This window comes from Raphanus sativus, unplaced genomic scaffold (genome assembly GCF_000801105.2).
Source record: "Raphanus sativus cultivar WK10039 unplaced genomic scaffold, ASM80110v3 Scaffold0731, whole genome shotgun sequence".
In the NCBI taxonomy this organism is placed as follows: domain Eukaryota; kingdom Viridiplantae; phylum Streptophyta; class Magnoliopsida; order Brassicales; family Brassicaceae; genus Raphanus; species Raphanus sativus.
Window position 1 is genome coordinate 1 of NW_026616047.1, and position 24636 is coordinate 24636.

Sequence of the window (24636 nt, forward strand, 5' to 3'; positions counted from 1 at the left end):
TTAATAACATTAGGTAATTCCGTAACTTTTATTTAAGGAAAGTCCAAAGAATAACTTTTAAGATTAATAAATGATATTATGATCAGTTTTTGTTTGGTAAACATGTTAAGAAAACTATATAGTTTATACTTAGATTGACCGACTTAAATAGTTTATATTTAGATAAACCAACTTATTTTTTGAAAGATTCTCGAAAATCAGTTTAATGAAAACTATATTTATGATCAGTTTAATGAAAATTAGATAGACCAACTTAGTTTATATTTATGATTAGTTTAATGAAAACTATAGTTTATATATTTAAATAGATCAATTTATTTTTCTAAAGTCTCTCGAAAATCATTTTCATGTTATAAATTTATAATGATTCTCTTTTTTTTTGCTAAATTGTAAATATCATAGAAATGAAGAAGAAGTTACAAAGTAAATCTACAAACTTATTCCATCCTGGCAAAAAAAGAAGTAAAAAACAGGATGGAATACTAAGCAACCAACAGGAACAGATTAACTCATCCACATTGTCAAAAGATGATGAACGTGATAGCAACCTTTACCAACTAACGTGATTTAATCCATATTGTCAAAAGATTAAATCATTATCCACATTGTCAAAAGATAATGATTCTCTTTTAATGTACAGGGGATTGTCAATGACCATTATAATATAACCTTTACCAACTAACGTGATAGCAACTTCTTTGTGTTTTTTTTTTTTAAACACTAGAGGATTTCATTGATAACATCGAGAGAAAATACATCGGTATTACATTACGCCGGCGAGTTTAACAGAACCCCCAGAAGCTAAGGTCAGCAGGATACATAACATCCTCTGAAAATAAAAGCCAGCAAAATCAAACTGATTTTCTGGAAACTAGAACGAACAACATAAGAACATGGCTATTGTGAGAACAGAAGCAAATTCTAAATCAAACCATAAGATTCACAAGCAATATAAACAACCAAGGAGGAGAGGAATAATAAGAACACATCCGCAGTCAAGCTTTATTTGGTAGAATCAAATCCGCACCTCTTTATACTGCTCTGAAGACTTATTCATGAGCCACGAGGATGAAGCGGAGATACAAACCAGGAGATGAAGAGACATGGTTTTTAACATTCAATCTCCTAGCGACTAGATGCAGAGCCGAAGTTCACATATCCTTGAGAACTAGCCGGAGATCCCTTGCTAAGAAACAGAAGATGAAGATCAAACTCAAGGATCAATCCGAAGCTTACGAGAACAAGGAGACGCGCTTCCTCCCGACCAAGGCGTAACATTACTATCAGAACCATAAGAACGCACATGCAGAGTAAGGAGGAGCATCAGCGGTGAAAAAGAGGATGACTTTGATGCCCAAAGAGCAATCAAGGGAAATCCAAGGATCCACCGACATGAAACCCATCGGAAAAGTAGAAGAGGACAGAACCGACAAACAGCCAGAGGGAAAGGCATGCCGAATGTCTAAACCACCAACACCGACGCTCAAAGAGAGCCTCCAGATCTGAAGATCTAGATTTAGATTTGCTCACTATCAACAAAAGCCAATAGACACAGAGAAACAGACAAGGAAAACAAGAGAAAACGAAAGAGAAAACAGACCGACGGTGGCTATAGGAGCCCACACCGCCGGCCTGAAACGCAGATCTTATGAAACTTTTACAGAGATGGAAGAGAGCTTTTTGATGAGAGAGAGGTGGACGCAACCTCTTTGTGTATATTCTATTTTTTTGCTCTATACACACAATTATAACACGTAAACTAGAGTTATTGTAGTCATGTCTCCTTTTTCTATTAATGTCAAGGGTTTGTAGTGTTTATGTAAAATTCTTCGACATGTTGATTGTTGTCGTTTTTTTTTGTAAAAGTTTGATTGTTGTCGTTTTGTACAAAATATTAGTGTTTACCGTCAAAAACATATACGTTGAATCACTTGAGGCTATATTAGCCAATGACAAGGTGAATGTTTTTTGTTTATGAAAAACTATATTTTTTTTTTTTGTAAAAAAAGGCCTTCTTATATTAAAATGCAGAAAAGAAATAAAATACATAAAAGCCATAGGCTTAAGTCTGGTTTTTAGAGGTAGGCCCAGTACTAACCCTTTAGAAAACACATATTTAGGAACTAAAGCCCAATTGGTAGAAACCCAGTGAGACCTATCGATGATAGAGGCGGAGAAACTGAGAAGTCAAACAGAAGCTTGGAGAGAAAGTGAGCGGTGGAGTGTCATGATCGAAGGAACCATAGCTGAGACATCGCTGACGATGCCGTATGGTTTGCATGTCTGATACTCTGCAATCGGTTCCTTACCTGCTTGTCGATCAGTGAGAAGAGGACATCCGGCGGTCTGAAGGTTTGTTGATGAAGCCTTTTGTTGCGCTCAGACCAAATCCAATAGATAGCGGCTTGAGTAGTGATCAGCGTCAGACGCCTACAGTCACGGTTAACCTGCAAGGCTTGGAGTTGAGTTACGATACTGTCCCACGAAGTTGATGAGTGGAAACCGCAGCGATCCATGATCTGTCTCCAAATAGTGGCACTGTAAACACAGTCAAAGAAAAGGTGATTTCGATTCTCATGGCTAGAGTTACAGAGAAGGCAGAGAGGGGTGATATTCATTCCCCATCTGATTAATCTGTCTTTTGTAGGGCACCGATCCAGTAACACCAACCAAGTGAGGAAGCTATGACGAGGGATCTCGTAGGAAACCCAAACGATCTTAGCCCACGGAACCGTTTGTAGAGGACCTTTGAGATAAGTGTAAACTTCACCCGTGTTATATCTCTGTCTCAGTTTGCCGTCTATAATCCATTCGTAGTAATCTGCCTCTTCCGCTAGCGAGACTGTAGTCAAGTGAACCTGAAGAGCTAATTGATTTTCCGTTCTTGCAGGCGGGAGGGACCAGTGACCATTTGAGAAAAGAGAAGCCACCGTTGCTGACTTCGGTATACCCAGGCGAGAAGAGCTTGCATTTAGAAGAGTGTACAGTTGTCCCATAGGCGACCAGTTATCAAACCAAAATCGGGTTGTCTCTCCATTCCCCAAGCGACGATGGAGCAAAGGGTAAACTAGATCCCTCACTTTAATCATCTTATTAACTAACCAAGAGTAGTTTTTGCTCGACTTGACTGTCCAGTAATTGGAAATATCGCCTCTTAAGATGACCTCTTTGAACCAACAGACCCAAACGGATTTAGGACGGAAGAAGAGCATCCACACAAGTTTTAGCAAGCAAGCGAGGTTCCATTTGTGGAGATCCTTAACTCCTAGCCCACCTTGATCCTTAGTAAGTGTTACCGTCTCCCAGCTCACTCGCGCAGTGTGATGACCTTCAATGTTGCCATTCCAAAGAAAAATTCCACAGAGTGAATTAATCTTATTTATGCATGCCTTTGGCAGGATAAAGGTGGAGCACCAGAATGTAGAGACCCCCGAGATGACCGTTTTAATTAGAAGAAGTCGCCCAGCAAAGGAAAGTGCCTTAGCAGACCAAGATGATAATCGCTGCTTTATCTGCTGTAGGAGTGGTTGGCAGTTCTCCAGATTAAGCTTTTTAGTGCACAACGGGACACCAAGATAGCGCATAGGTAAGCTACCACATGGCATGCCAGTAGAGGCTTGAATGGCTTGAATCTCTTGTTCCGACACTCCAGAGGCAAAGAAACTTGATTTTTGTAAGCTAACAGCTAAACCTGTCCTCTTTTCGAATTCATGCAGAATTTGGAGCACTCTCTGAACTGACTCCAGTGAACCATCTATAAAGATCAGCAGATCATCGGCGAAAGAGAGATGAGTCAGCCTTGTCTTTTGGCACAGGTGATGATAAGATAAGTAACCAGTCCTTGCTTCTTTATCCAACATTAGGGATAGATAGTTCATTGCAATCACAAAGAGGTAAGGGGAGAGAGGATCTCCTTGCCTCAGTCCTCTCTTTCCTTTAAAATAACCGCTTACTGTCCCATTATAACCAACCATGAACGATGTCGTGCAGATACAAGCCCTGAGAAGCCAGATAAAGGGAGCAGGAAGCTCCAAACTTTCCAATGCTGCAAAGAGGAAGTCCCACGAAAGAGTGTCGAAGGCCTTTGCTATATCCACCTTTATGGTAATCCTCTTGCTCCCTCTGTTCTTGTGGTAGCCGTTAACTAGTTCACTCGCTAACACCGTGTTCTCTACAAGCAATCTCCCTTCCACAAAAGCAGTCTGATTAGGCAAGATTAGGTCCTGAAGTATAGGCTTTAGGCGTCTCACTAATAGTCTTGAAACTACTTTGTAAAGCGTATTTAGACATGAGATAGGGCGGTAGTCGGATATCTTAGAAGCACCCGTGAACTTTGGAACCAATGACAATATTGTTGAGTTGGTTGTTTTGGGCAGGAAACCTGAGTTGAAGAACGTCTGAATCGAGGCAATGCACTCTTCTCCCAGCAGTGACCAAGAAGCTTTAAAGAACCCCGAGGTGAGTCCATCCGGCCCAGGAGCTTTGTTAGGATTGAGAGAGAACATAAGCTTGGTTATTTCCTCTGATGTTGGCATTAAAAGTATAGAGCTCCTTTGTTGTTGAGTACATGTGATTGCTGTAAGGCTATGAAACCAAGCAGTCGGGGAGAGCCAAAGCGCTTGGAGAGTTACAGGACCAAGTACAGCCTGGAAGTGTGAGATTGCATGAGCACTCATCGCCAAGGGATCAGTGATCACAACACCTGAAGAGAGGAGGAACGAGCGAATTGCATTGAAACTGGCTCTGACTTGACAAACCCGGTGGAAGTAAGTAGTGTTAAAGTCTCCTTCCCTCAGCCACGTTATTCTCGATTTTGCATAAAGTAACATTCCTCTATCTGTCGCAGGAACTGCCATTGCATGTTCTGATCACGTTCTGCTGCAAAAGTTTCTGGAGTGGGATCAGTAAGGGCATGTACCTTTTAAAATATTTTCTTTTCTAACTTGTCTCCTAATTACTCGACAAAAAAAACTATATTTTGTTGGAAGTGTATTTTTGTTTTCTAACACACTTCTTCTGTATTTTGTGCTAAATCAGGATTACAAAATTATAAGCTTCTATTAATATTGAGATTGTCAGAAAGGAACTAGAGCTGACTAATGGTGCAAACTGGATTCAGATCTCATATTTCACATGCAGATGAAAATAACATAACCACTGGCCATTTCTGTAAGATTTCTTAAAACAAACTAATACTGTTTTTGGTGTTCATGTCCTATCTAATAGTATCTATTTTGATTTTAGAAAAAAATTAGCAAAATGGGCAAATCGCAAGTTTGTAATTAGACAGTTGGGCGACTTCAAGTTTAAATTAGTCAATTGGGCAACTTTTTACATTTGCCCATGTAAACTTATGTCTAAATATCTTTTGGGACCTTTGTCAGATTCATTATTTACATCTTTGCCATTTCAATTAAAATATATCTAAAATAAAATTTGTCACATCACCTCTTTCATTCTTTTTCTCTCTCCTTCTTTTTCTCTCTCCTTCTTTTCCACACCACCCAACCATAATCTACGAAATCATCTCCCTCTCTTTATTTTCCTCTCATCTTCTTTTTCTCTCTCATTTTTTTATACACCACCATATTTACAGTTAAATTAACTGAAGAAGAAGAAAACAGTTTCTTTAACTGAAGAATAAGAAATTATTACGCCTCTGTGCACTCCAAGCCTCTGTTTATGAAATTTATACACATGCAACTCCTAATGACACCTAAATGCAATATTTATACACTAAAAATGATTAAAATGAATGATTAATATCATACAAAATACTATATATCATTTATTAATTATTAAAAGTATAAATACTAAAAATGTTTATTAAAATTTAAAAATTGATTTCTTAAAAGTAATCTAATGGGAAAAATTATCTAGGTTAGATTTTGATTTTATTGAAATTTATTGTAACTGTATTACATATTCTATTACATTCTCTTAATTGTTTGGTTTTAAAAAAAAATCTTTCATTATATTTCATTATCTTTTAATTGTTTAAATTATATTTCATTATCTTTTAATAATTTAGTTTTTAAAAAATCTTTGAATAATACAAGATAATATAAAATGTCTATTTTCTATTAAAACATCTTATATCCATCTAAAATTCTAGTTTTCATGGCTGTGATTTTATTGAAAAAAACTAAACAATTAATAGAAAATGTCTTTTTCTATTGAAAAATTATCTAGATTTTATTTCGATTTTATTGATTTTTTTTTGTAACTGTATTATATATTTCATAATAAAAATATGATGTATTTTTTTTAAAGAAATCTTTCATTATATTTCATTTTAGATGTCTTTAATGTCAATTATTTATTGTTTAATCTTTAATTGTTTAGTTTTTTTAATTGTTTAGCTTTTTATTATAAAAAATATTTAATTGTTTAGTTTTTTATTATAAGATGTATTTCACTTATTTATTTCAACATTTCATTTCTAAACAATCTTAAATTTTATATGAAAAATTATGTTGTCTAAATGAATGTGCTTCACATATATGAAAACACAATTAAACTAATATGTTAATTTATTTTATTGAATTTAATGAAAATATTTTGGTATATCAGCTTTCACAAATGAAATGTTGTTATAAATTATTTGATTGTTTTTACCACCTTTTAGTTAATTAGATCATTTATAATGAGATTGACAAAATTTTAGATTATAATACCAATAGGTTATTAGCAAAATATTTAAATTTTATATAGAGTAAAATGTGAGTTCTAAATAATTAACGTATAATTGTTTTGGAGAGCACTGTGCTCTCGTTGTATTCGTAGATGTATTTAAATTTTATACTTAATATGTATTTAAACTCTCAATGCCATAAGGGATATAAACAAAAGGTATTCATAGATGTTATGTATTCGTACACCGATGTATTCGTATACCTTAAATATATGTATACTTATGTATTCGTACACCTTAAGTATTCGATGGGTTATGTTGGTATTCGTACATTTTATGTATTTGTACACCTTATGTATACTTATGTATATGTACACCTTATGTATTTGTACATCTTAAGTATTAGATGGGTTATGTTGATATTCGTACACCTTATGTATTCGTACACCTTCTGTATACCTTAGGTATTCGTACACCTTAGGTATTTGTACACCTAAGGTATTCGTACACCTTATGTATACTTATGTATACGTACACCTTATATATTCGTACACCTTAGATATTCGTACATCTTATGTATACGTATACTTATTTCTTGAGTTATAGTGAATTAGATTGTATTAAACGTTAGGCATAGGGTTCCGGATTTACCTAAGGGTTCCAGATTGTTTCGGATTCTGGATTTACCCAATGGTTCTGGATTTACCCAAGGGTTCCGGTTTAGGATTCAAGGTTTAGAGTTTAGGATTTTAGGTTTAGTGTTTTGTTGATGATTTTTAATATTTAAGATAAATGTAGACAAATTTGTTCTTCCTACCATTTTGACAAAAAATGAAAGATCCATGTAGGTTTCCAAGTTTATTAAATTTACCCAGATTTATGAAAATTACCCATAAATTTATATAATTTTATGAATAATTTATCATTTATTTGGGTAAATTTCATAAATATGAAAGTTTCTTTTATGGGTCAAAATGTATAATTTATTCGGATTCTGGATTTACCCAAGGGTTCCGGATTTACCCAAGGGTTCCGGATTTAGGATTCATGGTTTAGAGTTTAGGATTTTAGGTTTAGTGTTTTGTTGATGATTTTAAATATTTAAGATAAGAAGTTTATGCGAGAGAATTTGGTCAAACTCAGGTTGAGTCTTAACTTCTTAAGACATAAAAATCACTAGATACTTGACATGGAGGCACCAAATTATCCTATATTTTTTGGACTTATTCTTGGGTTCACCCCTAGAGTGAACCTTAAGGTTCACCAACCAATAGAAATCACTCATTTCACAATTGATATCTTTTAAAAAAGTAAACAAAATATTGTCGAGTTATATTACATTTTTAAAATAAAAATATTAAAAAAATAAAAATAATAATATATGCAAAAAAAGATTTTTAAAAAGATTTTAATTTCGTCAACAAAACACTAAACCCTAAACTCTAAATCCTAAACCCTTGGATAAATACTAAACCCTAAATTAAAAACATTAAACCATAATAGTATTTTTAAGATTTAATGTTTTAGTGTTTAGTGTTTTTGATTTAGAATTTAGGATTATCCAAGTGTTTATGATTTATCCAAGGGTTTAGGGTTTAGAATTTAGGGTTTAGGGTTTAGAGTTTAAAATTATCCAAGGGTTTAGGGTATACCCAAGGGTTTAGGGTTTAGGATTTAGGGTTTAGGGTTTAGTGTTTTTTGACGATATTAAAAATAGTTTTCAAAAAATTCATTTTTTGTAACGACTATTATTTTTATTTGTTTTTATTTTATTTATTTTAAAAACATAATATAACTTGACAATATTTTCTTTTCTTTTTTAAAAAATATTAATTATGAAATTTGATTCCTATTGGTTGGGTGAACCTAAATGTTCACTCTAGGGGTGAACCTAAGAATAACTCTATTTTTTGGGGTGAAATAGCACTATAGCGGATATCTTTTTCAATAGACTATAAGCACGGCTCTACCTATGACTAATCAAGAACTTGGGATGATTGGAAATCTGCAGGTTGTACTCAATATGGGATTATATTGGTTCTAGCAAGTAGATATGATCCTTGAAAATTAAAGCTATTAGATCACTTCATCGTGAAAGGTGTAGGGTTTGTCATTTTATTAACAAATTTGTCATTTCATTAACAATTTTTGTCATTTTATAAACATAAAAATTATAACGAATGCACTTTGCTGCCAGATCCCAATTTGTCATTTTATTTTTGGGAAAAAAATGTAGCATTTCGTGAGTGTTTCTATTTTTGGCAAAAACAAAAAGTGTGAGATCAATTTTGACCAAAAAATGTAAGATTCACGTAGGTTTCCAAATTTATTAAATTTACCCAAATATATTAAAATTAAATGTAGACAAATTTGTTTTCCTGCCATTTTGGCAAAAAATGAAGGATCTATGAAGGTTTCCAAGTTTATTAAATTTACTCAGATTTATGATAATTATCCATAAATTTACATAATTTTATGAATTATCATTTATTTGGGTAGATTTCATAAATATGAAAGTTTCTTTTATGAGTCAAAATGTATAATTTATTGGGTAACTTTCATAAATTTTAGAGTTTACATCGATTTTATATTAATTCGTATAGATTTATGTTGACTTTATATATGAAAAACATGTATTATATTAAAAGTAGTTGCTCATATATGATTTTTAAATATTAAATATGATCCACAAGTTTAATGAATAAATAATGTTTATGGGATCCACAAAAGTTAGCTGTTAAAAGTTAGTGGGAAAAAAATTATTTTTTATAGGGAAAGTAGATTTTGGATCCCACGAAATTATTTTTCCAACTTGACAAGTTTAATAGGCAAAAAGGTTAAAAAAATCATAAATTTATTCTCTCTCTACTAGGTTACCCAACAACCTAATAAAAACTTGGGCTTGCCCAATTTTCTAATTCAAACTTAAAAGTTGCCTAATTCCCTAATTCACCCTTGATTTTAAAGATTTTGGTGAGATATTTTAACTTGCATATGATACCAACCAGATACTTGGTTGGTAAATACCTTATCATTCTTAATCTTTTATCTATTTTTGTAACTGAAAAGGATAAACTCGGATCTAATAAACATAGTTTCAACAAATGTTTCTTCTTATCCAATTGGTCAGCCTTTTGCATTTAATATGTTAATGTTCGTTTTTTTTACTATTTTAGTATTTTATTTTCAGATTGCCCTCGAGTTGTCGGGAACAATTGTGTATTCTCATTCGCACCAAACCAAGAGTTTTTTATTCTTTCTATAGAGTCCTGATTTCTCTTCTCTTTTTTTTATAAAGTCTACTGCTGATCCAGTCGGTCCCGGGACAAATGTACTTAGTATTACAGAGTGGATTAGTTACAACCTAGGTCTTTATCCAATTTTTTTAAAGCATTAACATATCTCTATTTCATGAAGACTGGAGAGCTTATCGATGGGTTCACCGAACTCGTTTCCATTATCTTTCGCAGATTCTACTCTGAGCAAAATTTTAAGTTTATTTACCGGTTTGTTACCTTGTGTAGCGGTATATACAGAGCCAGAAGATGAAATCGAGATTGCTTCAATTATTTCTCGTAAGTAAGAGTTGAATTTCAACATTACAACTAAATACAACTAAATTTCAGCTATCCAACTTTTTCGTGAATGTCATTTTAAGATTTTTCTCGAATTCGCTGTCATATTTCTCATGAAGTTCTGCTTGGCATAATTTATTTTATTATAATGTTTTATGACTATATTATCAAAAAGGATGAATAAATTCTTCTTATTATTGTTTAAAAGAGTAAGTTAGAAAAATTATAAGATATGTAAAACAAAAACTGACTATCTTACAAAGCACACGACCCCAATGTGTAGAGAGAGAAAACAAAAACACGCAACATAAGTAGAGCTTTGACAAGAAAAAAAATTAGCGAATCAGGAAATAAAACCAACGAAGGAAACTAAAAAGATGAAAAACAGGACACTAAAAACAAACTTCGCCAACATGCGAAAGCCCTATAACATGTTCGGGTTTATTTTTTATTCGCTTGTGTAAGAGTAAGACCCTAGATATAAAGATTTGGATCAGCCAACCTTAGTGCGGGGGTCGTAACAAGTGGATTCTTCAGCTTCAAGGAGATCCCACACTTCTCCTCGATCTTTAATATCTCTCCTTGAGGAAGTTTCCAGTCAAAAGAATGCAACAACGTAGCGATATTATAGAGAACAACTCTCTCGCCCATCGCCATTCCCACACATATTCTACGACCAGATCCAAACGGAATATAGTTGAAATCATTTCCGTTGAAGTCATAAGATTGGTCAAGAAACCGGCTGGGATTGAACTCAAGTGGATTCTCCCACACATCTGGATTCCTATGGATCGCCCACACGTTGATGAAGATCTTTGAATCTTTAGGGATGGTGAAGCCGCTCACCACAGTGGTTTGAGATGGACGGTGAGGATTAAGGAGTGGAGCAACCGTGTGAAGCCTGAGAGTTTCTTTCATAATGGCAAGAATGTATGGAAGTTTAGGGATGTGAGATTCTTCAACTATTTTATCTTTTCCCACAACTTCTTCAAGTTCTTGTTGAGCTCTCTTCATGATATCTGGGTTGTTTAATAGCTCAGCCATCGCGAACTCTATGACATGTACTGATGTATCAGTACCACCGAGCACCATGTCCTTTATATTAATGAGACAAATAATTATGAAAACATCTTGAAATATATATCAAAGCTAAAAGAAACTATATATATAGCTCCAAGTTGTTAACCATAAACTTGGAAGGTCGTAAATTCAATTCGTAAATAATAAATCATTTTCCTAACTATATATGTATATATTTTTCCCCCAAAGTAACTATATTTTGAAGATCAACATTATTCCAATTATAAAGTAAAAGAACAATTTTAACAAATTTTTTCTTGTCCAACACTTTCCATAGTAGAGCATAGAGATAATGTTTTACGTAGTACGTACCATAAGCAACGCCTTCACATCGTTCATGTTAAGATTTGTCTTCTCATCATTTTCATCCTTTATTTTTAGTAAGACCTCCAGAAAATCCTCACCCTTCCCTTCACTACTTCCCTTATCCATCCCCAGCCGTTGATTAATGACCCGGTCAAACAGCCGGTCCATCCTCTCAGCCAGTCCTCCCATACGCTTAGCCAAACCCTGAAGATCAAACCGGCTCAACACCGGGAAGAAGTCAGATATATTGGGCTCCATCAGGAGGTCGTTCATCTCTTGAACTATTCCTGAGAACTCGGCTCCAACAAGCTCCCTATCTTCGTCCTGAACCGAAGCGCCCCACAGCATCTGCGTCACAACGTTTAGTATCATCAAGAATATTTGTTCTCCCAAGTCAACCGGTGACCCGGCCCGAGCAAGATCCGCCAAGTACCTAACCGTTCTCCGGGTCTCTCCGCGACGTAGGTCAACAGATTTTTCCATCCTCGCGTTGCTCAGTACCCTATTAACACATAGCTTCCTCAGCATCAGTAACCTTGGTCCATATGGTGACCAGGCGATATCAATACCACCGTACGAGTTAACTAGAGCTACCGCAGGAACATCGTGGTTCGCGAATACAGCGTCATTGGTTCTAAGAATCTCACGGGCCACGTCAGAGGAGGTGACCACAATCGCCAGCTTGGAGCCGAACCAGAGTTTGAAAATGGGACCGTGCTTTTTAGCCAGCCCTTGGAAGTAGGTATGAAGCTCTGGTTTGAGAAACGGAGGTTTCCGACTATGGGAAGACCCCAAGGTCCCGGAGGCAAGGGAGGAGAGTGAAGTTTGGATTTGGAGTAAAGCCAAAAATACCATAAAACAGAGGATATAACGATCACGACTAAAACATAGTCTACATGGTCCCTGAAACTTAGAATCTTGAAGAGACCGAGAATGGTTGTCATTTTCAGTCGAGTTGATGCACCAAACAAGAATGGCTGTTTTAGTGTATTTATAATTTCTCAAGCAGGACCGGGTCTTTTGTTAGTTTCAATCTTTCTTTTCAATACATAAATAAAGATATACAGCCAACGAGTGACCATATATATATATATATATATATATATTAAGTCGATTCAATCTTAATCCTAAACAACGCAGCGCGTTTACTTTTTTAACATTCAACGCAGCACGTTAAGACTATGCTAAATCAGAACACAGTTACAATTTACATAATGCATCTATTAGATAAATCAGGATGGATTAGGACAGAGTCCTATACTGAAGTTATAAGAAATTACATATCTATTGTATTAGTGATAATGTCGAGTGATCTGTTTATGCCAATTATTTTTGAATTGAAAGTTCTTCCAACTTACTATAGTACAATCCACGATGTAATCGACCTAACACAAAACTTGGTCCATACTGATTGGTGACATGTATTATTGATTTTGAGTTGCATTATGTATTATAATTTGATGAATTTACAGTAAAAAATATATATGGTAAAACTGTAAATTTATCTGCTACATTTGTAGTAAAAATAATTTTTTTTATCATACTATTAAAACTGTTGACTAGTAAACATTTTTGATGCATAAATTATGGTATCGTTTTTAATATAATAATTAAAGATATAAACATATAGATAATGGATATTTATTATAATGTATGGATATTGAAGTTATAACATATAGATAATGGATATTTATTATAATGAAGTTATGTAATTAGTTTAAATGTATTAACTATCGATTTATTGAAAATTTGGCGATTTATACTTTTGTCTATTACAAGTTTTTTAAAAAACAAATAACAAGGGGATATTACAAATCGGGATCACTTCGATATTATATAAAACTTGGACTTTATGAACTCGTTCCACATGCAAAATAATTGGTTGATCAATTCTTACAAGTAACATCTTTCATATCCACATCAAAAAGGTAATCCATTTGACTTCAAATCTATATTATAAGACAAAGTGATATAACGTGTTCAACTTTATATGATATAACATTCTAAATTACTTGAAACATCTATTTTGATATAATATAAAAATTTTAAAAAGGGAAAGACAAGCCAGGGAAAAAGTATTGTTTGAGCTTGATTAATAGGGCATTAGAATAAACTGCTTATTATTAACCAATCAACAATTATTAGAAAATCATTTATAATAGTATTTAGAAGATAAAAAGTGCTCTCCAAATGCCATTTTTCTAATTTTTCATATAATTTATATTTTATTCACTCACAGCAAGTAAGTAAATCAAAATAGAAAATCTCACATTCATGGAGGTTAAAAAATATTTCTAACCATCTAGCATTGGCATTTAGAATATATAAAAAATTAAAATAATTTAATAAACTATTTTATTTTCTTTAATAATATAAATACGCACATATATATATATATATATATATATATATATATATTATATATATATATATATAAATGTTATTCCTTGTACTAACATCATTTGACTACAAAAAATCTAAACTCTTTTCTCAAATAAAACCTAACATCATTTAAAATCCCTCTTTCAACATCTTTTAGATTTTTTTTTCTCAAATATAGAAATCAACAAATTGTATCATTATTTTGATATAGTTTCTATAAGATATTTGACTTTAAGTTATAATACTCTCCGATAAGATTTGGTTCAAATATTAAATAAACCGGTCTTTTTAATCTAAAATTATATACATCAATAATTTAAAAGGTTTTCTCTAAGAAAGAATAACTGTTTACGTTTCACAAAAGAGGGATTTAGTTTGAAATAACATGAATGGTTGTAACCAGGGGCGGAACTACACAGCAAGGTGGGGGGTCAACTGACCCCACCTATTTTTAAAAAATTAAAGTTTAGCTTTGACCAAAAAGTTGATGACCCCAGTAAATATTTTTGAATGACCCCATAAAAATAAAAAGTGAACAATCGTTAAGGCATTCTTATCTAGCTAATTAGACAGTTGGATTTATGTTTCAATTTGATTTTGGGCTCACCTATTAGTTTAAGCCATTCAAATACAATGATAAATAGTAGTATATAATTTTGTGAGTCGTAGATGATTGATTATTAAACTGTTCTTAAAAAAACATAAACAAATATCTAACTTTGAAAAAAAATCATTGTTAACCTTTTCTATTATTTTCTTAACAGTTTTTTCTGAAAAGGTTAAACACTTATATATTCAAGTTTGATTTCTTAAAAAATTGTTTAATTTACTTTAACATTTTATATGTTGTTTTGGATTTTATTAAATTATGAAAAATTATTTAATAACTGATTTATTTCATGAATATGATTAATAAGAATTTTAAATTGACTGATTTTATCATGAAATTTTTGTTATGAGAATTATAGACTTTTAAAGTTATTTTATTTATATATTTTTAATTTATAGTATCTATTACGGAAAATATTTTAAGCAAATAACTTAAGTTACAAAATATTTTATAAAAAATTATAAAACGAAAAACATATATATATATATATATATACACATATATTGGTAACTACTAAACAATTTTGTGTACATATTTTTTGATCCCGGTAAAAAAAGATCATGGCTCCGCCACTGGTTGTAACATCACTGTTTCGTTCTAGAGAGGAATGAGTTTTCCAGATATTATAGTTGATCTAGAGATTCTCAGCGCAAATGGCTTATGGTTTCTAAAAGATAAAATGTTCATACGTATCGTTTTTTTCTTACAATGGATTTTTTTATAATTTAAATTTTACCAATATATATATATATATATATATATAATTATCACACAGTAGTTAAACAAATTAAAAATATTTTATTATAATTTTAACGAAAAGGTTGAAATAGTTAAAAGTATAATTAAGTAATATCTTGTATAAGCTTTATACTAGTATGATAAAAATATATTTTTAATATACTAAAATAAAATATTTTGAAATTTTGATTTTGTAAATTAGATTTTGTTATAAATATTGATGCGCTTTAAAGTAAATGTCAGAATCTAATTTAAGTTAAATCCAAATAAAAAATCAATTACATTCATTCTAGAGGAAACTTGTGATTATGTTTTGAAAACGTGAATAAAACTTTTTAAAAGAAATTTTGTAACTTGTATTTCTATTTTGAGTTAAGCTACTTAATATTTAAGTATTGGATATATGTTATTTTAAAATCTTAATATGATGTTAATGTTTAACTACTACTTGTTTCATTTTTCGTATACTTAATAAAAAATTGTTATTCATTGATTTATATAAACCAAACTAGATATACCAAACAGAAGAAAACAATTGTACTTATATGTTATAATTCATATATATATATATATATATGCATATATGTATATATTTATAGACAATTCCAAACGTTTCCATTCCTATAATTTTTTAAAAATCATGTTTCCACGTTTTGAATTTTTTTTGTTTTTTTCAGATTTTATGCAACATAGATTATAACGTAGGTTAATGAGTAAATGGTTTATGCCACTGGAGAATTAACATTTCGACGACATGTAGCAATATGTGATTAGTCTAAACCACTTCTATAGTTCAGGATACTCGGTATAATTCAAAAAGATGTTTTAAAGCATAATAATGATTTGATTGGGGTCAACGCCTTAAAACAAATATATTTTTAATAAAAAGTCTAATTAGTGTTAAGTACACGGAAGGTAAAGGATGATGGAAAATAATGTTCATATAAAAGATTGATTATTGACCGATCAAAGAAAATAAAAAATAAAACATGTTAATTAAGTTATCAAAAATGGTCAAACAAACTTTTAAAGTAGATTTCTAGAATGAATATTTTTTTTTGACGGCAAACGGCTATTTAGATTTTTAAAATGAGTTTACTTCAATAGAGATAACCTTTGAAAAAAATACGAGTAATTTTGATCTATTTATGTTTGGTTCTTAAGTAGTATACTAGGATGTGCTTGCATTTTTTTTTTTTTTTTTTGCTTAAATTGTATGTTTTGTTTGTCAACTAGGATATGCTTGTGTATATTCGTTGAAATAGGTTTCTGTTTGTAGAAAATATAATACATATCGTTATCTTAGTTTATCTTCGAAAGTCCAAGCTTACTTTTATTCATTTGTAACATGTATAGATAAGTCTTTTTTTTTTTTTGCTAAAGAAACGTGTTTAGATAAGTTGACCTAATTTTTTTTTTTTTGATCAAATAGTTGACCTTCATTTCCAAAAGTTTATAAATTTGACTCGACTTAATAGGTTGAGGCTATAGTTTACGTGATGATTGTTTTGATGATTTTTAGATTTTAGTTTTTTAATTTTTTTAGTTTTGACTTTTAGATATTAATTTTTGATTTTTTTTTTATTTTTGATTTTGTATTAAGTTTTAGTTTTTGAAAAACACGAATGGTGATTTTAGTTTTTAGTTTTTAATTTTTAAGATTAACAAAATATTTATTTAAGTTTTAATTTTAATTTTTTCTAGAGTTTTAATTTTTGGTTTAAAATTTAGCTTTCAGTTGATGGTGTACTTTTAAAAAATTTATCGTCACATATTTCCTAAACTATATTTGCGAAGTGATTATGCCAGATATCTTTTTTATAATCAATTTCACAAACAAATATGACATGGATACTGAAATTGATGACATTGCTTCCGAAAAAATATGACATTAATAATTTTATTTAATGATGATATATATTTTGGAATTTTTTTAAAATATGTCAATAACTCATATATTTATTTAATGTTTATTATCTTAATAATATATATAAATTCATTAAGGTTAATATCGATATTAACCACTGTAACTTTTAACGTGAGAGTTTCCGTTTCGAAAAATCATTTGCAAATAATAGTATAGATTTTACTTTTATAACTAGGTGTTTAGCCCGCATATACGGACATAAAATTTTAATTACTTATTAATATGTATTAGTAAAAAATTGTAGTTCTATTAATGTTTTCATTGGAAATTTTAAGTATTATATCTTTCTGAAAATTATTTGTACATTATATTCATTTTTAATAAATAAATCTTCAAAATCACTCAGTATTCTCATTTTAATTATAGAAAAATTTTTATTTATATGATAAATATTTAGTTATGTCTTTTCTGTTTTTTGAGTTTTTTAACTTTCTTATTAAAATATACTTTTTTGGATAACAACACGATATATATAAGAATTTATTTTATTTTAAATATATATTTTAGAGTTTAGATAATTCTGATTATTATTAATTAATTAATTATTTAATCAATTAGATTTTAAATTCGTTTTTATTTTTTACTAATTTGTATAATTTATTCATTAAGGGTTGAACCGATATTAACCAGTCTAACTTTTAACGTGAGAGCTCCATTGCGAAAAATCACTTTGCAATAATAGTAGATTATACAATTTTTACTATCCAAAATGTTTAAAATTTTCTGCATTTTAAAAAAAAAATATATAAAATTTAATCGTAATATCATTAGTTTTCTTTTAGATATATACAATTTATATGATTTTTAGTAATTTTTTACAAGTTGAATTAATACATTTAACCAAAAAGAAATAGATAAAAAATTATCTAAGATTCTAATTTTAAATATATAATATATTCTTAATATTGTTTAAAAAATAAAAAATATATTTTATCTTAATCATATGCTTAATAAATGATATTTATATTAATTATTGGTAAAAAGAATAAATATATAATATTGGTAAATTTTTTTTTTTGAAAATAGTTTAAATATTAAAATTATCTCTGCACATGGTGCAGGAAAACACCTAGTTTATTTTAAAGATGTTGAGAAATTAAATATTAAGCCGTAGAAAATTAGTTTTCAATCTGATATGTTTGTTATGACTTTTTTTGGCTATTCCTTTAATGTTTTAAAGATAGAACATAATTGGCTTGATAATTAAATCATCAAATTAGCTGCGGTTTATATAGCCTCTTCGACTTAACCCCTAATATAATCTGTAGAATCTAATCATAAGTTTGTCAAACAAAAATGATCAATTATATAAAAAGTTGTTTTACCTTGATAATGATATTGATATTGATACTGATATGCTCAAATTTATTCTTGAGATATTTTACAATTCAAAATGTGATATATATCATTTAAAGATCGAATCTGCAAATATTCAAATTCTCAAAAGATTTTAGTGTTCAAATTAAGATAGATAAGTGAACAGAAAACAATGGAATGTATGAGAGATTTACGTCAGTTTATGATTATTTTTGCAACGGATTGTATTCAGTTGGTTAAGATGGTTTCGAAACTAGAAAATGGACAGTTTTTACAAGTTATTTAGAAGATATAAAGATTTTTAAAACAAGTTTTAACAGTTCATAGATCATTCATATACGACGGATGCAGAATTCAAGAGCGGACAACCTCGCACGCAGTGCAAATAAACAATCGTTGTATATTATCCATATAGATATAGAACTACCAATTTGATTTGCAGTGTCAACAAGAGCCTGTCTAAGTTACTGTCAAGAAGAAAAAAAATGAACAGAAAACAGTATAGATATCAATAAATTAAAACAACAAACAATTTAATTTGACTTGTTCTTTATGGTCACATTTGAGGGGGATGGGGTAGCGTTGGTGAAGAGAAGGGTTGGTTGTTTTCTTTTTGACTTTGTTTGTTTCTCTTTTTTCGCTTGTTTCATAAGCAAATCAGTATGTATTAGTTTGTACCAAGGTTTTTTTGATGAATAAAAATTTAACATTCATTCAAAAAAAAAAAAAAATTAAAACAATTTGTAATCGATAGACGAAAGCCTTAGATCAAGGGAATCAATAAGTGATTTATAATTATAGACAAATAGATATTAAGTGTTTGTTAAGTAGAATTCTAGAACTCAAATAACAACAATCAACTCAGTCAAATTTTATTACAGAATCTATCTATGTCTAGATTTAGAATGTCAAATTTCTTTGTGAAATTCAATCAATTTAGACAATCATTAAATTCAACCATTTCAGACAATCAATAAATTCAAATTGGATAAGTTCACTAAATCCATACACCAGATTTTTTCACCAATAATTATATTAACTCATCTCAAAGCTTAAGTAAGCTCTGACTAGTGCATCAGTCTTGATCTCATTTAAGAGCCAAAGCTTGTGAGAACAGTTTCTTAAAGCTTTAATAGATGTTTCCAGGCTCGGGTCGAGGAGAATTCCTGATCTTAGCTTTTTGATCGTCATAGCATTTCAATGGATAGTCGATCCTTTAGTTTGGTAGCTGGTAACTTGTTCCCCTTCTCATTTTAGGCTTGGCTCTCGGTACCCGTTCTTTACACCGAGACCCCTTCTTGAGGAGAGTGTTTGGCTCTCTACTGTCTTGTTACACTCTTTGCCTTCATCTCTACCCGTCTTGTATGCAATTAAGTGGATCTTTTTGATGTGATCTCTGATTTCAAGTCAGCTAACCTTTGTTTTTATCTTATATCACTCAAATGCGTTTACAAGGTTGAACTTGAGTAACTGGAATATATCACTCAGTCGCAGACTATTCTCAAGCCTTTTGTCTTAGCACTCACTTAAAACGAATCAAACATGAAAGACAAAGAGAGCTATAATCCATGCTTGAAAAATATCTTCTTTTTTTTTGGAAAATATCTGTTGAATTATCATTATCATTATCATTGTTGAATCAATGTGCAAAAAAAGAACTGAAAGTTTTGTCTAAATGAATTACACCAACTTATCATCACTTACCAAAACAAGAATCATCAAAAGGTGCACACCAAGAAATGAATTTACTAATCCCATATGAGGTTTCATTTCCACCGGAGAGATTGTCTAATGCCGGTGAAGATGAGTCCCACTGATCTACCGATCAAGGTGACAAGAAAGAAGGATATGATGCTACTCACTTTATCCACCACCACTCTTATGATTGGCATTCCGATGTCTGATAACTCCAGAAACAGACTGAAGTAGTACCTCCTGTACGTACGTACACACAATCAAACACTTTTTCTCATGTTAAAACAATCTCATGTATTTAAGGAAGAGAGAGGTTTTACCATCCTGATAGAGCCTTCAGCTCCTTTGTTCGTTTAACAGGCAATGAGAAATCACTTATTATGGAGTATCGCAAGGGTGATGATGATGAGGCAGCTTTAGCTTTTCCCGGTGTTAGCTTTCTCCACCAACTACGGCTTTCTGTATCATCACCGCCATCAGGGTTGTTGATCACCTGAGTTTGAAGAATGTAGAGGTCAAAGCGATCCTCATACATAGACACAACTGCTTCCATGTTCTGATGTAACCACTGGTATAGAGCTACCTACCAAGTACAAATGGAATTTTAAACCCTGAGATATGAAAGGTAAGGTGAAGTTAAACACAAGGCAAGTGTGTGTGTGTTTACCTCGTTGCGTAGTTTTTGAAGTGCTCTACTAGAAAGGTTACAGATATCTAACCCCCCTCCGCTGTTCATTTCATCAGAGAACTTGCTGTCTACAGAAATGAGCTCTAGATAGATGCTAGCGACCCCATCTGCTAATGTTATCATCAAGTCTTCCAAAATGGCAACTCCATGAGTACGAAACAAGCTCAGGTCGTAGCAGGAAGCTTTCCTTAAAGATCCAAATCTGTGGAAGTATAAGAACTCTGCAAACAGATCCTCCTTGCCTGATTTTCTTATTTTATCAAAGATAGCTTCCTTTTCATTTAGCATTTTCATCAGTAAAGGAGTCATCGCCTGCACATCATGGAATAGATTCTATAGTTCATTTCAAATCTGGTATTCACATCACATAATGTAATATATGCTATCGACTTGCCTTGTCAGAATCAGTGTCTTCAACACACAGTTCCCTCTTTAGCCAAGCTGTGCATGCTCCTTGATATGCTTCACTGACAATATCATTAAAACTAACCTTCCACTCATCTGAACTGATTGTGTTAGATATCTCATTTGTCTGCAGAACAAAATACAATAAGCTAATCACACGGTATCCAAGAGTCGCAGCAAAGACTTAAGGCTAGAGAACTATATGCCCCTGAACTAGAAGCTGACCTCTTCTTCAAGTTTCTGAAAGCAAGACCAAAGCAAGTACAACTGTGGTCTTTCAGATATCGCATACAAGCTCAGCGGAGGCTTCCCTTGGGGAGGTTTGGGTTTCAGGACTCTGCTTCCAAGTGTACTCTCACGCTTGATGGCGTCTAAAGAATCTAAAAGCTTTCCTTTCACCACGTCCCATACAGACTCCAAATCACCATCAAAACCTGTGTCCCTAATGTAAGAAAGGAGGCATGTGTAAGTAAACACACAACAGTTTGCAACCGTAAAGTGAAATAGAATAATAGAGGCTTCTTTTCTCATCTACTACTCTTACCTACCAAAAGACTCTGAAGTAGTTCCAAGATTTGGATTCTCCTCCTCCACGGTGTTCTTTCTGGAAGAAGAGTAACCAGAGTTTCGAAGAGGGATCACTCCAGCCATGTACGTGAGGAAAACACTGGCCATGAGGAGAACTTGGTCACCGATAGGGACCCAACCGGAACCAGCAACGGCATCAAAATCAGCGAGAGATGCCAAGCAAGTACACTCTCCACGAGAGAGATATGCTCCAAGATTCAAGGAAGTGGAAACATAACCTCTCCCAGCTTCCACTGATGGCTTCCATGTGATGTTGCAACTCCCAATAGGCTTCCTACACAAAAAAAGAAAGGCATTGACTTTTTAAAGTTTCTTATGCTCAACAACAACAAAAGGACCAACCTTTGGGGGATATTTACAGGAGGGTTCCTGGAAAGGCAGCTCCTTTTAGTGAAATGAACTTTGGGCATCCCCAGGTGAATGCAAGATGATGAAGATACAACATGTCCAACCATTGGTGAAACAAATAGAGCTCACGACTTATAACATGTTTGTTGAGATTCTTGAGGCCAATCTCTAAGACAAAACAAAACAGCTGAGTTTCAAGAATCTGATTGTAAAGAAGAGATAAGTTTTTGAATCAACGGACATTAAGTTTGAGGTTCGAAAATCCAGTGTTAGATGACATAGAGACAAATCTCCTAAGGAAGCTAATCGACATTGGGATTCAAGAGTCAGATAGGAGCTTCAGGGAGAGAGATATAACAACTTACTGTAGCAGAGGAACCAAGAGAGAGAGGAGAAGGATACGCGAATTGAGAAAGAAGCAGAGAGAGAGAGAGAGAGAGAGAGAGAGATGATGATGAAGAAGAAGCGGATTGGGGGTTGTGCGTATCTGAAAATACAAAAGACTTTACGACAGAGACAAAAGAACAACTTAAGGTTTCGAGTACTAATACATGTTTGGGAGGATAGTAAACAACAGGGGTGGTGGCGCAGTTGGCTAGCGCGCAAGTCTCATAGCTATCTGAGTAATCTTGAGGTCGAGAGTTCGAGCCTCTCTCACCCCATCCTTTTTTTTCTTAGTTAAAACGCTTAGCTTGTTCAAAGTTCGTCCCACATCGAATATTACGTTCTTTTAGTTTGCATATATATATAGCAAGTGAAGGAGAAAAGAGCGTGTTCGTAGAAAGGAGAGATGGTTGGCATCTCCTCTGACACCCTCGGGTGGATCTAACCCAATTTTTTTTGGGCTTTTTTCTCTGGTAATCTGTTTCTGCAAATAGCTTGTCAACAACGAATGATCTAATTTTCTTACTCTACATAATTCACCCTTATTTGCTAGATTTTTCATAATGTGTTTTTCTTTCACTTTTTTGCTGTTGTAGTGAGTTGTTTAGATAAATTGTTCTGCTATGGAAGCTGAAGGGCTGAATAAATCCTATTCTTGTTTTTGTATTTTTCTATGAAAGTATGGTCGTGAAAAAATAATATGTGTAAAATTATTATATATAGATGAATCTCTATCACAGCCAATCTGTGAAGTGTACTTTATTCTTACTTGCGTAGAGAACAACAAAGCTGGGTCTAAAATCAAATCTCAAAACAATGTACTTACTTATGGACACTGCCTGCCGTATCATAACCCGCCAACCAGCAACTAGAAGCAATGTACTGTACGCATACAACTATTCTGATGTGTAAATTGTACCCTTTGCCTCTCTTCACCTGAAAGATGAACATTCCAAGAGCTATCACAATTCTATCCTTTTTTTCTCTAGCTATATCTGGTCCTACAATCTCCATCCCAAAGTCAAGGCCTCGAACCTGAGTAAGAGACGGACATAACAAAGGTTGCAAAATGAGAGAGACATTCAATCTAACTACTCCAAATATTTTTAAGATTCTCATCATTCTCTGGATAAGACGCCATTGCTAATAATCCTTTTTGCCAAACACAGCAACATCAGGCTCAACGATATTGAAAAGCTTAGTAACTGCGGTGGCAACACCTCTGAAGAAGACAGGCCTAATGTTCCCACACAGTTGATTTTAACTGAACCGAACTTAACCGATTAGAACCTAACACGTCGCCACTGATGTTAAGCAACGAAGACCACCCACACAATTGTGTTGAATTATTAATTTAACAGTTGTATACATTGTTGAATTTTTAGAAAAAAAATGCAGGTGGATTTAACAAGTTGAAAGTATTCAACTAGTTTTTTTTTAACAAGTATTTAACTAGTTGAAACTTATTTGTTGTGCTCTTTTGTCATGTGTGAGCTTTTCATTGGTTGTTCAATTTTTTTGTTTTTTATTTTCACCCAATAATTGAAATTCATTTATTTTATGATAAAATATTTTTAAGATAATAAAAATTAAACCAAATTCATATTTTCTTATAATATATAAATAGATACTAGTTTTATTTTATTTAGATATTGAAAAAATGTCATTTTCAGTTTTTTGTAACTTTATTTGTTTTAATAATAACTTTATTTATATCGTCTTTAACAGTTATTTTTATTAAAATTATAAAATAAAAAGATAGCAAAATTATATTAATTCTTTAACTATTTTAATTTAATTTTAATCAATAATTGTTAATATGTAACTAAAAACATATAGAAACAAAATTGTGAAAGAAAAAATTGTAAGGATGTTGAGTTTTTTTCAGCACAACTATGGATGTTAAATTATTAGCTAGAAGAGAGAATACGATGCGGAAGAAAGAATATGACGTGGAAG

At 32.0% G+C, this 24636-nt stretch overlaps 1 protein-coding gene, 1 non-coding gene and 2 pseudogenes across 4 annotated transcripts; 2 read left to right on the forward strand and 2 right to left on the reverse strand.

Moving 5' to 3' along the window:
- Positions 1–10495: 10495 nt before the first annotated feature.
- LOC108832746 (flavonoid 3'-monooxygenase CYP75B137-like) lies at positions 10496–12601 on the reverse strand (annotated as a pseudogene).
- Positions 12602–20175: 7574 nt separating this feature from the next.
- On the reverse strand, positions 20176–22793 carry LOC108834159 (uncharacterized). Of its 3 annotated transcripts, none has more exons than XM_056997654.1 (8): positions 22659–22793; positions 22288–22461; positions 21902–22219; positions 21583–21799; positions 21347–21484; positions 20932–21264; positions 20585–20847; positions 20176–20504 (listed from the first exon to the last, which is right to left on the reverse strand). In XM_056997654.1, the coding sequence occupies exons 2-8, from the start codon at positions 22398–22400 to the stop codon at positions 20336–20338; spliced, it is 1551 nt and encodes a 516-aa protein (XP_056853634.1). In that variant the 5' UTR covers positions 22401–22461; positions 22659–22793; the 3' UTR covers positions 20176–20335. The 3 variants fall into 3 exon arrangements, with proteins under 3 accessions (XP_056853634.1, XP_056853636.1, XP_056853635.1); XM_056997656.1 differs by having other exon boundaries at positions 21583–21791; positions 21906–22219; positions 22288–22459; positions 22659–22779; XM_056997655.1 differs by having other exon boundaries at positions 22535–22669.
- A 76-nt stretch (positions 22794–22869) lies between these two features.
- On the forward strand, positions 22870–22955 carry TRNAM-CAU (transfer RNA methionine (anticodon CAU)). Its single transcript is given in 2 exon segments — positions 22870–22907; positions 22920–22955. It is a non-coding gene; the product is annotated as a tRNA-Met (tRNA).
- A 109-nt stretch (positions 22956–23064) lies between these two features.
- Positions 23065–23135, forward strand: LOC130502901 (U6atac minor spliceosomal RNA; annotated as a pseudogene).
- The last annotated feature ends 1501 nt before the right edge of the window (positions 23136–24636 follow it).

What these genes read in the sequence shown, in the direction of transcription:
- LOC108834159 (XM_056997654.1), bottom strand. Translation starts at nt 22,400, where the DNA reads ATGGTTGGACATGTTGTATCTTCATCATCTTGCATTCACCTGGGGATG. An exon ending in CCTGTAAATATCCCCCAAAG is followed by an intron (nt 22,220 to 22,287) that starts GTTGGTCCTTTT and finishes TTTTTTGTGTAG; the next exon opens with GAAGCCTATTGGGAGTTGCA. An exon ending in CTGAAGGCTCTATCAGGATG is followed by an intron (nt 20,505 to 20,584) that starts GTAAAACCTCTC and finishes ACGTACGTACAG; the next exon opens with GAGGTACTACTTCAGTCTGT.